Source organism: Aristolochia californica, unplaced genomic scaffold, assembly GCF_029961685.1.
Source record: "Aristolochia californica isolate CCGP_79_NKW_82.1479 unplaced genomic scaffold, dmAriCali1.0.hap1 SCAF_5, whole genome shotgun sequence".
Lineage (NCBI taxonomy): Eukaryota > Viridiplantae > Streptophyta > Magnoliopsida > Piperales > Aristolochiaceae > Aristolochia > Aristolochia californica.
In genome coordinates this window covers 37,077,170-37,090,625 of record NW_027182214.1, presented here as the reverse complement: position 1 = coordinate 37,090,625, position 13,456 = coordinate 37,077,170, and the positions used below count along the sequence as shown (strand labels likewise).

At 39.7% G+C, this 13,456-nt stretch overlaps 2 protein-coding genes and 1 non-coding gene across 3 annotated transcripts; 1 reads left to right on the top strand and 2 right to left on the bottom strand.

Annotated features, from left to right (window-relative positions):
- Positions 1 to 426: 426 nt before the first annotated feature.
- LOC137965297 (RING-H2 finger protein ATL52-like) lies at positions 427 to 924 on the bottom strand. The gene has a single exon (XM_068811620.1). It carries the CDS (start codon positions 922 to 924, stop codon positions 427 to 429), a length of 498 nt encoding a protein of 165 aa, XP_068667721.1.
- Positions 925 to 11,981: 11,057 nt separating this feature from the next.
- On the top strand, positions 11,982 to 12,980 carry LOC137965296 (uncharacterized). Its single transcript, XM_068811619.1, has one exon. It carries the CDS (start codon positions 11,982 to 11,984, stop codon positions 12,978 to 12,980), a length of 999 nt encoding a protein of 332 aa, XP_068667720.1.
- LOC137966758 (small nucleolar RNA R71) lies at positions 12,030 to 12,136 on the bottom strand. Its single transcript, XR_011116250.1, has one exon. It is a non-coding gene; the product is annotated as a small nucleolar RNA R71 (small nucleolar RNA).
- Positions 12,981 to 13,456: the final 476 nt, after the last annotated feature.

The window sequence follows — 13,456 nt, the reverse complement described above, 5'->3', positions numbered from 1 at the left end:
CCTTGTTCAATAAAAACGAGATCGGATTTACTGTTCCACACCTATGATCTATATAAGGACCTTGGCTTTCTTTAAACCGGGATAGTGAAACCTATGACAAGCGATGCCTATGATTTTATAGATCATCTTCTGTTAGTCCTATTGGAATAACAAATCCGAACTCATTTAAAACACAAATGGAATGGCAGCTGGTGCTCCTTTGAAAGTTGAAATTTTGTTGCTGTGTTCATAAGATATACACATGGAACTAGCTGTACTTTCGTGTTGTGGCTCTACAAAATGATACTACTGTGTTTTGGTATTGTCCTGATGACAATTAATCAGCTGATCAATTACTGAGTACACTCAAAGCTGGTTACTGGCGCTTCTTCTCTCTTTATGGCATGTCGGTGGGCAAAAGCTGGATTCTCTAAAGCAGCAGAGAATTTAAACCATGTTACCGAAGTTAGTCAAAGCTTCCCTTGACGCGTTCCGGCCGCGGAATGCCGGTGGAACCAACACGTCCGCGCGGCAAATGGGGCAGTTGGAATGCGAGTACAGCCACATATCTATGCAGTCCGCGTGGAAGAGGTGCTTGCACTTGGGCATCTGCCGGATATCCTCCCCTTCGACAAAAACCGATAAGCACACCGAGCACTCCTGCTGAGAAGCTTGAACCAGTATCTCCTCTTTCCGATACTTGTACATGGGAATCCCCTCCACGGATTTGGACACATTCAATTCATTTTGGTTAGATTGGTTGAGTCTCCGGCGGGCACGGTGGTGCTGCCAGCACCATCCGACAACGACGATGTTGTAAGCAAGAAGTATGAGTGCAATGGATGCAATCCCCAGCAGGCTGTAGTAAAACGGCGAAATCGTGCTTCTGTAAGCGGGGACGACCGGCGCCGGCGACTGCAATGGAGGGCTGAAAGCATCTTCCATGGGGGGGAGAGCGAATTGGACGTTGGTGGTGCTGAAGATGATGATGAAGGGTAAGGCGTTGATTTTATGTTATCAAGGATAATGACAGAAAAATTAAAGAATGATCCATTTATTGTTATGGTATCCAGAATGGTTTAATTAATTGGTTGGCATTGATTGGAGGGCGAAGATGATGGATATGGTTGTTTAATGAAGGGTGACCACATAGCTTAAGACAAGTTTGATGGAGAAGTTTTTAAAAGAGACAAATTTCAGATACAGCCATTACAGAGCTTGACTAAGCAGAACTGAAGATGCCTAAACACAAGAGTGTTCATTTGTACCCAGGCAGTGTGGACTTACTTTCGGTATGCTCTTAACTCACTCCTACCTGACTGCAGATGAAATTTCATTCGAGGAGAAGATTGATTCGTTAATAATGGTTCACGATGGAACCCAGAAATGTAGAAATAACAAGATTACATGTTTAAGAGCATGACTGTTCGTCGGCGACAGAGTGACGCAGTAGTAGTGATCCGAAAAGAGAGATTATTACGTAATAGGAATTCAAATTGAAATTCCCTTCCAGTCGAGAAAAGTTGACTGTAGGACACCTAAATGAATTAAACCTGTAAAAATTATTACCAAAACCTTCATTGTTTACTTGAGAGAATAATTAAGAGAAAATGAGGTCGTTCTTTCAATCGAAAACTACAGTTTGTCATATGCAGATTTGTAGCAGGACCGTTTGTTTGTCCGGATCCATCCCGGTTGCGTACCTTATAAGGGTTGGATCACCTACACACTCTTAAGACAGCTGACAAAATATTAACAAACCGAGAAACTTCGAACTTATGTTAGAAGCAGTAAGCCTTTTAGTGATTTGAAGCAATTAGAATTACCTTGCTTTGCGAGATTTATACAGAACTTCTGGAGAAGATCCTCGCTTAACTGATGAAATAATCCCATCCTGACTCACGAGACTGATCATAGAAAAGTGAACCCGATTCTGTGAATCCCGTCCCTTGTAGTATGCAAAAATTTGTCGCTAAAACCACTTTTTGCAGGAACTAACACAACCTGTACTGATAAAAGCAAAAACTGCAAGGGCTGTTACGAATCATTTAAAGGCTTGAGGAAGTTTGAGAGCATGTTAAATGAGGATTGGCAAAATAACTAGCCGTTTTTTTACTCAAAAATTTGTTCTTTGTTAAGGAGGTTAATGCACTTGTAAAGTTGATCACCATGAGAAAGAGAAAGTGAAAGCAAATTCTAGGGTGATCTATTTTTCCTAGAGAATGTATTTTTTTGTATTAGTGTGTTTATTAGAGAATACAATGGAAAGTACCTTCTATGTTAGTGTGCTTATTAAAAATTATAGTAGAAACTGCAGAAGGAATTATTAATAAAATACTCTAGCTAAGATAAATTTCGACTTTTGTAACTTAAGAAATAATTAAAATTTTAAACTAAGGTTATTTTTAATTATATATACATATAAATAAAATACTTAATCAAATTCTAAATTTTATAATATTAAATGCTTACTTTTTTAACATCTAAATTCTCACTCTTAAGTTATTAATTAAATATATTATGAAAATCATGCAATCATATAAATACAAACCATACAATGTTATTAAATAAAACTACCAAAAATAACTCTATGTTGATTATTGTTGAAGAAGTATTGATGGCATATCTTGTAATTAAGTAGTTAAGTGGCGTAACTTATAATTATGAAGGGTTTTAAGTTCCTTTTCATTATCATGTATTAGGGTTTCTAACCCTTTCTTATAGATAAAATATAAAGAGGAAGGCACACTAATATTTGACCTCTCTTCTCTTTGCCCTATATCTCCTCTTTTCCTCTTTTGTTTAGCTCCTCTCTTTGCTCCACCACTTCTTTCTTCTACTTATTTCTTTTTCTTCTCCTCTTCAACCTTAAGCCTTTCAAGTATGAAATTCTAGAATCTAACATGAGGGGGGGAAGGGTGGTGTTAGTCAACTTGAAGTCCGAGATTATCTTCAACCGCATGACGCCCTTCAACAGATGAAGTCGTTAGTGGAGCGCAGATGACATTTCATTTGGATGCAGGGGATGAAGCGGTCATTCAACTCCACGGTTTAAAATCCTTCATCTCAAAGAATGCCATATTTGATCTTCTTTGAGATGAAGGACGCGCGCGGGCTTCCCTTTTTTTTTCCCTCTCTCTCCTCGCACCCCCTCTCTTGCGCGTCCTCATTTCTCTTTTTTCCTCCCTCTCTCCCGCCCTCTGTCTCTGAAACTCTCCAAATGGCGAAGCTCCAACGGACTGCGATTCACCACCGGAGAAGCAGGAGACTCTGTCAGCTAAATTTTCGCAAGGGTTCTCTATTCCGGGGGGCTGAGAACAGAGCTTAACAGGTTTTTGAGAGCCCTCCGTCTCGAAAACTCTCCACACAGTGAAGCCCCAACGACTGCGATTCGCCATCGGAGAAGCAGGAGACTCCGTCGGTGACATTTTCGCTCAACCTCCATCTCGGCAGCACAGCGGCAAACGACTCATCGGCGAAATTTCTGCAGAAGGAGGAAGAGGCTTCCGATTACAATTTTCCTAAGTAAGGAGAATTTAATCAGCACAGTACGCTGAGTCACGCGCCGGATCGGGCTTATTGAACCGAGTCAACCCAGGCCAACTTGGACCGGGCCAACTAAAAATAAAAATAAATAAATAAATAAAATAAGCTCCAATTTTGGGCTTCCAGAGGGTGGACATAGCTATCGCGGATGCTACTTGGGCACAAGTGGGGACGTCGGCATACAGACCCTACTTTCGAGCTTGAGGACAAGCCGTATTGATCTGTTCCGTAAATTCGATTGGAGTTTGATTTGCTGCCTGGATTGATTTTCTTTGTTCGTCGTGATCTCTGGTTTTTCGGCGCCGTGGGAAGAAGACACTGTTGGAAATTTTGATTTTCCTAAGTTAGGAAAAAATTAATGTGGCGCCGGTTCAGCGACTGACTAAACCCAACACTATATCAATTTTATTACTATATTAAACTTCATATTTAAGTCTCTGGTAAATAAAATATAATTAAAGTATGTATTTTATTAATTAATTACTTTTAATTTTGTGAAAATATATTATTAATTAATACCATGAAAAAAATCTATCTTATGTTATTAATATAATACTTTTTTATTCATTAATCATATTTATTTTTTATTTACTCTATTATATTAGTGATTTAATAGTGGTAATTAAAATATTGGTTTAATTAACTTATTTTTATAATTAATAAAATTTCAAAGATGAAGATGAAGATGAAGATGATCTTGTCCACACTAACACCCTATTTCGAAGATTTCGAACAGGAACTTGTCTACACTAACACCCATTTTGAAGATGAAGATCATGTAGATGCATGAGATGAAGATGAAGATGAAGATCAAATTTCCAGTTTGTTGACTAATCCCCCCACGTCAAGGGATTCTAGGGTTTCTATCAAACTGTTCTAAAAAAAAAAGTTAGCTTGCAAGGGAGGCGTCACTTTCAACCACTGAAAGAAGCAAGGTGTTGGAAAAAATTCATAAAGGCTATTGATCAGTTAATGTTTTGTTGTATGCTTCCTTTGATGTCCTCCTAGTCTTTTCAAATTCCAACTTCAAGCCTTGTAATTGCACAACCACATTAGGTATGGTTCTCTTCCAAAAAAAATTGTTGTTGCATCATATTGTTGACCATAGGTTGACTCCCTTAATGATTTTCATGATAAAAAAATTTAATAGAGCTAGCAATTTTTAAACTAAGTATTTTAGATACTTTACCTTCAAGAGACATGCATTTCAAGTTTTAAAGCCTCAAAACAAACAAGCCTACTCAAGACCTCGAGCATCATTGAAAGACAACTCTTGAAGAAGCACTCTTGAAGAAGAAAACAATATGAAAACTAGAGTTTAGGAGTCATTGATGTATATCAAAACTCAATCACTAAGTAAGAGAGCGTTCTAAATTCCTTCTCTTAAGGTACAATGATAAACTGAAGCTTTATGGCATATATTGCATTTACACATGTTTTAAATTATCATATACAAAATTTCAAACATGTTAGATGTTGGAAGACATCTCGAAGTGGCATCAAAGTAAATATCTCCCCCACGTCAAGGAGGAGGTAAAAGAGGTAATTTGAAGGTCTTCTCATAAGGATGGCACAAGGGTGTAATTAAAGAAGATGATGTATGTCCACTTATGTCTTTTTTCTTTTGAAACCTTGTAGTCCTAAGGGCATTATAGTCATTGTAGCATTCTTTCATAAACTATAAATAGAGGCTCAAGGCAAAGGGTAGATCATTAAGTCTCCCCTCTTCTCTCTCAAATTCACCCTTAGAATTGTCTCCTCTCCCAAGCTTCCTCTCCATCTTTCTAGCCGAGTTTTCTTTTCTTTCTCGCTTCTCCTTTCTTCTCCTCATTTTTCTTCCTCTCTTCTTTCCACTACCTTGGTCAAGGACCTTGTCACCAATATAAGTTTTTTTTCTTGTTGGAAGATATGATGTAATTAGGGTGTCATTGATGTAAATAGTTTATGTTTTCTATTTCTTCTTCACTCTTACTAGGGTGAAGGGTATAATTATAATATTATAATTTTATCAATTATAAATAGAGCTTAAGGGGAGGGTTTGGACTATATCAAGAATCCCATTCTTCCTCCTCTTTTTTCCCCAACATGTGTTCTTCTTCTTTCTCCATGATGTAATCCACACAGTCCTGAAAGTCAACATTGTATCAGAGTAGTCATTAATTTGCAGGACTCGTAGCCATGAGTTTTTAGAATTCCAATCTTGCTATATGCTCGGATTATTTCTGTTGTCCTTCTGAATCTATGAGTTCTGAAATTTTGTTGCTATAAAGATTATTGTTGCTGCCTACTATCAAGTAGACTCTAAGAATAATTTTATGGAGTCCTATGGTGTTGAAGATCAGGTATTTGACTCCCTTCTAGTGTTGACCATGCTTTGAGATTGACTCGAGCATAATGATCCAGTCCAGAATGTTGTGAATTGTGTGATCGTCTGAGTTTTTGTATAGAGACTCGGGAAAAATTTGTTGAGAACTCTTGGGTGATGAGCAGTTGCACTGATTCACTCTTCTTGCTCTTTTCTTAGTAGTGATTCTGTCTTCTTTCCTTCACTATTGGATCTTCTTCTTTTCCCAAAAAAGAAGAGAGTCGACATGTCGTCAGTAATCATTTCTTCCATTGGCACTGGTAGAAAGGAGTTCACTGCCAAACTTACATGGCGGATCCTTATGTGTGGTCTCATCTCATCGACAAAAGGTTTGATGTTTTCATTATGATATTGGGATTTTAGGAGGTGTGATGGGCATGGACACTTTCTTGAAAGAGGTTTTTCCCTGAGGTTTATATAAAGAAGAATCTTGTGAAAGAGACAACTACTGCAAATATGATAATCAACTTCTTCAACTTTTCTCTTCTCCTGCTGCACAGCATTACTCTGCCTTCTGCTTGTTGCTATTGTTGCCGTTGCTCGGACTCAATGTTGGCGCACTGCTCTTTGTAGAATCCAGGAAGTGATTCTACGTTATTATTGTTGATTATCAACAAGGTTGCTACATAAGTACTCGAAGAATATTGATGGGATATCATGTTATGCTTTCAATCCAGAAATATGGCTTCTCTATTTTAGATGTTGCTGATCTCTCTGGTTAACACTTTCGGAAAGTTGCATCCAAGCCAATGAAGATTACTGAATTCCATTTGGTTTGCAACAGCCATTGTTTCATTGGCATCTTCATTCGGAAACCATCCTGATTACAAGCTTTGGTAACTTACTGCTATTATTGGTCATCCGCCATTCTCGTCCATCCATTTATCTTTGGAAGTACTTAGCTGGTTGGAAGTTTATCTTCGTAGTTGTCTCCTTTGGTGTTTCTGTCTCTGTCTTCCTGTTAGGATCCTCATGTGCCATGGATCTTGTCACCCTCCTCTCTTCTCTTCCTTCCATTGCCTTTCTTGACATAAAGGTAGATTGATGGAGTGATGAAGAAAGAATTTTGGAAAGGGGAATTGGGGAAAAATGGGGGAGAGCTTGAAGGAGCTCTCGACCTGCTATCTAAATTACTCTAGACTAATTTACTAACTCAATCGCTACCTTTATTAACCTAGTCGTCCCCTTAAATAGGGTTGAGGACGCCAAATACACTTTAGACCCTGTGTCACTGGTTCAAGCCAAATAAATTGTAAACCAAACCAAACCAAAAATCAAACCAAATCAATTACATGAAAATTGAAAATCACATTAATTAATTCCTATGCCTGCTGGTAACACGTGATGCTATTGAGTCCATAACATCACCCCCCTCCTGGAGAAAGAGCTTGTCCTCAAGCTCGAAGGAAGGGTAGAGAAGCCGAAATGTTGATAATGGCTCCCATGTAGTATCGTTGGGGTCTGCATCTGCCCACTGGACGAGAATTTCCCAATCGCCCTGTATGTGGCGTGCCTGCAATACCTGAGCTGGAGTAGAAAGGACATGACCCTCAAAGAGTGGTGGCAGAGGGGTGTGCAGCAGGGGAGAGTCGCCCTGGAACGCCTTCAGTTGGGAGACGTGAAATACATTATGTATCTTTGCCTCGGGTGGTAGCTGCAAGCGATAGGCCACGGTGCCAATGTGGTCCAACACCTGAAATGGACCATAATATTTCGGAGAAAGCTTGTGGTACTTGGAGGCAATCAGTGACAGCTGGCGGTAGTGTTGGAGCTTTAACCACACAATCTTCTGGGGAATAATAGACCTCGCGGTGCTTCTTATCATAATAGAACTTCATAGAGTGTTGGGCCTCCTGGAGGTAAGTACGTACCTCAGTGAGCATAGTGTCTCTTTCAGCTAACGCTTGGTCCAAAGTGAAAACTTTGGATGCCCCTGGTTCATAGGATAACAAACGAGGTGGATCTCTACCATAAACTACCCTGAAAGGAGTAGTTCCCAGTGCGCTATGGTAAGAGGTGTTATAGCAAAATTCTGCCCGGGAAAGCCACTTAACCCACCATTTAGGTGAGTCCCCCACAAAACCGCGAAGGTACATTTCAATCATGCGATTGACGACCTCAATTTTTCGTCAGTCTGTGGGTGATATGCAGAAGAGAATGCCAATTGGGTGCCCTGTAACTTGAATAATTCTTTCCAAAAGGTACTGGTAAAAATGACATCCCTGTCATTGATAATGGATGCTGGAATCTCGTGTAATCAGACAATGTGGTCCATAAATAAGTGAGCTACCTGAGCAGCAGTATATGGATGCGCCAAAGCAATGAAGTGACCATATTTTGAAAAACGGTCAACCACAACTAATATCACTGATTTACCTGATGAAGTGGGAAGGCCATCAATGAAGTCCGTTGAAATGTCGGACCAGATTTGAGATGGTAGCTGCAGTGGTTGTAGTAGGCCGGCAGGACTTAAAGATTTGGCTTTGTTTCATTGACAAATCTGACAAGCAGCTACATAATCAACAATCGTGCTCTTCATACCCCTCCAATAAAATTCCCGACTGATTAGGAAATATGTTTTTTGTCGACCCTCATGTGTGCTATCATGGATAGAAGACAGAATGGTGTGAAGAAGTGGGGACGTGTGATGCATAAAAATCTTGTTTTTGTACAGGATAAGACGATCCTGAATCGTCCAATGATGAGCTGTTGTCCCTTGCTGAATATCCTGATATAATGAAATAAGTTCTGGATATTGATGTGTCTCCTCTAGAATAGAATCCAAAAAAAGTGAACGTGGGTTGCTGATAGCATAAACGTGTGGTTCTGGAATGTCCCGACGAGACAAGGCATCAGCTCCCAAATTCAAACTGCCTGGCTTATATTGTACTGTAAAATTGAAGCCCATGAGTTTAGTCAACCAATGCTGCTGTGGTGATGTGGTGAGGCGTTGTTCAAGATGATACTTGAGGCTGCAATGATCTGTACGAATGAGAAATGGTCGTCCCCAGAGATAAGGCCGCCAATGTTGGACAACCTTGGCTAACCCAATCAGTTCCCTCTCATATGCGGCTAACTTGTGGTGGTGTTGTCCCAAATGGCAGCTGAAATAAGCGATGGGGTGTCGTGGTAAGTTGTATGTGACCAAAATATTCAAGAAAGGGGGAGCACAAAAGATAAAGTTTTTGCATCTAAGAAGAAATTTTTGCATCGGATTATTTCATGGGTCCTTTTGCAAAGTTTATTATTTTGGTTCGTGTTATAAGGGCCCAAGCCCATTTTCACCTGTTGCTATTGTGTCTCTTTGGATGAGACATTATTATTGAAGAAGAGGTGGCCTCAGTATCCTTTATCATATCATCCTTTATTTGACTTTCACAAATATCTTTGGGCCAACCCTTATTGTAACCTTATGAGTGTTGCAACGGTTGAGACACCGTGATAGATGAGCTTATTACTACATCTACTACCTGTTAATTTTTACCTATGAGAGTCGGTGCCCAAGTTGGGACACCGTGATGAATGAGCTTAATACTACATCTATGTTACATCACCGTGATGGAAGAGCTTATTACTACATCTATATTATTCCCCCCTAGATTGGAATTTATTACTCCTACCACTTGAGATTTGTTGTCCTGTGGAGGGACACAGTGATAGAGGAGTTTTATTACAGTTCTGAGTGTATGGACCCACTACCTACAGAAGATAGGAGTGTGCCATACTGCAGTATGGAGCAAAGTCATACAACTTGCAGTGATTTTACTCTCACTTTTCTTATGCCAGATGGGCCTCATGGAAGAGCCACTAGCATGAGGGGGAGTTTTGGAAGGAAGGCCCTCATATCTAAGAGTATTGTAAGATAGACCAGAGGACTGACATTTTATTCAAAAAGATCTTATGAGGCCCACATATCTAAGAGTATTGTACGATGGGTCGGAGGTTTGCCATTTTATACAAAAAAATCCTATACATCATTTGCAGCAAACTGGGAGTTCATGATGTTCTCTCACCTCCAGCTTGAGGAGGAGTGTTGGAAGATGGGCTCAAGCCCACACAACCAAGGAAGGCCCACTTATTTAAGAGTATTGTAAGATGGTCCCAATTCCATAAGAATTAGGACACACCATGATTGCCACGAGTTGGCATCCTTATCACGTAAGTTGGAAGATCAAGTGGAACTCACAAAGATAACCACAAGCTAGTTAAAATTTCAATAAGGACCCACAAAGATAGCCATGAGCGGACATCTTTATCTTATGGTCACGTCATCATAGAAAAGTTCTAGTTTGAGTTACGTTTGTCTTCTATTTATATTGAATTATTTAATTATGGTAAGACTTATCTTTAACTGTTAGAGTTTGGGTGTAATTGGGACAATGCTAGTTTAATTGAAATTGCACTCTACTACCTTCCTCTATATAATAGAGGTACATGTACTCTAATTATAATAAGTCAATGAAGTATTTCTCTTTTTTATAAATTCAACATCTACCTTTGAGAGTCGGTGTCTCGGGTTGGGACACCGTGATGGAGGAGCTTATTACTACATCTATGTTACCCGACATTGATTACTCCTACCAGTTGAGAATCAATGTCTAGGGTTTAGACACGGTGAAGGAGGAGTTTTATTATACTTCTGAGCATTGTGTATAGACCCAGTACTGACATAAGATAGGAGTGTGCCCTACATCCAGCATGGGTTATGACTGGAGTATAGAGCAATGCCAGTTGGGTCTACTAGTTTATTACTCATTGCAATCTGCTGCTGAGTCAAATCCGTAATTGTTTGATCCCTCTAACTTGTGAAGCAATTGAGATTTGATGATTTTCTGCATAAGGAATTATTAGATCTTAAGAAGAACTCTGGACTAAATTAAATGCAGCTACTTGTGCTTGTGTTGTTTAGTTTCATCGATCTCTCTAATTCTTAAGGATGCTGCTAGATTAAACCTTTAGCGCTTGGTCTTGGGTTATTTAGTACTTAGGGTTAACTGGATCATTTATTTTCTAATTAACTATGACTAAGGAGAGATAGGAAGATAATTCCAACGGTTAATACTCAAGTGCGAATTGATATATACTTGCATTGATGATCAGTTGTGAAATTCTGATGGTGGATGTTGACTTAGACCAAGGTTTGTTCTTTTGATTGATTTCAATCCATTAATTTGAATTGTTTCTTAGTTGTTTTTATTAAAAGTGTTTTCATTAAACACAACTCCCCGCAACACCTTCCCCCCCCCCCCCCCCCCCCCCCCTACATCCTTGTTCATGAAGCATAAGATTAGGCTAATCATTCTTAGTGGGAAAGATCCTTACTCACATTGCTACATATATTTTTTGGAACATAGGTTTTATTTTTGGTTGTGAACAATCCAGCTCTTGATTCCCCATTTGTTAGCAAATCTGGTTTAGAGGAGGAGGAAGTCATGGCTGGAAATCAAACTTTGAAAGAGCTTGCAGCCCATGATTTGAATCAACAACCCTTATGCATAGTGTTCCCTACTTTAGATGCTACTACTACATTTGAATTAAAATTTGGACTAATACATCTTTTGCCCACTTTTCATGGTCTTTTAGGTGAAGATCGTCATAAGCATTTCTTAAGCACCTAGCCAATACTACCCAAAAGACCGATCTGGTAGGTAACGGAAAGCCAAGCACTTAGCCCAGGAATATAACATCAGATACCCCTTGGAGAAAGTGCTTGCCCTCAAGCTCTTATGAGCCGACGCTCAACAAGCTCCTCCATTACGAGCCAATGTCCATGGCAGCCCACTCTAGCGACACCGCTAGGTCGCCCCCTCCGGGATTCGAACTCGCAACGTAAGTAGTGGATCTGATACCAAATGTTAAACACCTAGCCAATAATACCCAAAAAACCGGCCTGGTAGGTAGCGGAAACCAAACACTCAACCCAGGATCATAACAACATCTAAAGGAGTTTCATGTGGTATGCGCGAATATGAAACCCACGTGGGTGACTGAAGAGCAAATTAAATTATGAGCCTTTCCGTTTTCTTTGAAGGATTCTGCTAAGGATTGGCTCTATTATCTACCCTTCGAGAGTATTTCCACATGGGACGACATGAAGAGATTATTTTTAGAGAAATATTTCCCAACTTCAAGGGCGACCAACATTCGAAAAGAAATTTGCGGTGTAAGGCAGCATAATAGAGAGTCCCTATACGAATACTGGGAACGTTTCAAGAAATTATGTGCAAGCTGCCCCCATCATCAGATTAGCGAGCAACTTCTTATTCAATATTTCTATGAGGGTCTTTTATCCACTGATAGGAGCATGATTGATGCTGCTACTGGAGGATCTTTGGTGGATAAAACTCCCGAGGCTGCGAGAAACTTGATTGCAAATATTGCGGCCAATTCTCAAAAATTTGCCACTTGGCTTGACCTTCCATCTAAGAATGTTAATGAGGTAAATATTTCCTCCCTTGAACAAAAAATTACGAGTTTAACTTCTCTTGTTCATCAAATGGTTTTAGGTAATACGCAAACGGCAAAGGCTTGTGGGATTTGTTCAATAGTAGGGCATCCAACCGATATGTGCCCAACTCTTCAAGAGGAGTCCACTGAGCAAGTGAATGCAGCGGGTGGTTTTCCTGGTCAACCGCAAAGGAAGTATGATCCCTATTCAATCACGTATAACATGGGATGGAGGGATCATTCCAACCTTAGCTATGGGAATTCACAAGTTAATCAGTCTGCGACTCAAAATCACCCAGGTTACGAGCAATATAAGCAGCCATATCCTCCTAGACAACAACCGGGCCAAACTTCCAATACTGGTATGTCTTTAGAAGATATTGTTAAGTCTCTTGCCACTAATACTTTACGATTTCAACAGGAGACGAAACAATTTCCACAAGAGGCAAGAGCCAGTATTCAAAGTTTGGACAATCAAATGGGCCAGATGGCAACCGTAATAAGTAGGCTAGAGGTGCAAAGTTCGGGGAAATTACCCTCTCAAATGGTAGTAAATCCAAGTGAAAATGCAAGTGCAATTATTTTAAGAAGTGGTAAAGAAGTTGAGATTCTAGTAAAGGCAGCCCCTGCATCGTTGGAGTAAGAAAAGGAGAAAAATGTCGTTGAAAATAGGAACTTTCCTATTGATGGTGATGTACCTAAGCGTAAGTTTCCACCTCTTTTTGATTATAAACCAGTTCCTCCATTTTTATGGACTCTATAGTATCACGAGTTACCAACAGGTGTAGGAATTAATTAATGTGTTTTTCAATTTCCATGTAATTGTTTTTTATTTGGTTTTGTCTTTGGTTTGGGTTGGTTTAGCATTTATTGGTTTGAACCATTGACCCAAGGGGTCTATAGTCTTTTGGGCGTCCTCAACCCTATTTAAGGGGACGGCTAGGGTAATGAGAAGGTAGCGATTGAATCTACTTTAGCTAGAGTAAATTAGATAAACAGGTCGAGAGCTCCTTCGAGCTCTCTCCCATTTTTCCCCAATTCCTTTCCGAAATTCTCTTTTCCGAAATTCAATCTTCATCATCCCATCATTCTATCTCAACGTCAAGCAAGGTAATGGAA

Coding starts and splice junctions, on each gene's coding strand:
- LOC137965297 (XM_068811620.1), bottom strand. CDS start 924: ATGGAAGATGCTTTCAGCCCTCCATTGCAGTCGCCGGCGCCGGTCGTC.
- LOC137965296 (XM_068811619.1), top strand. CDS start 11,982: ATGAAGAGATTATTTTTAGAGAAATATTTCCCAACTTCAAGGGCGACC.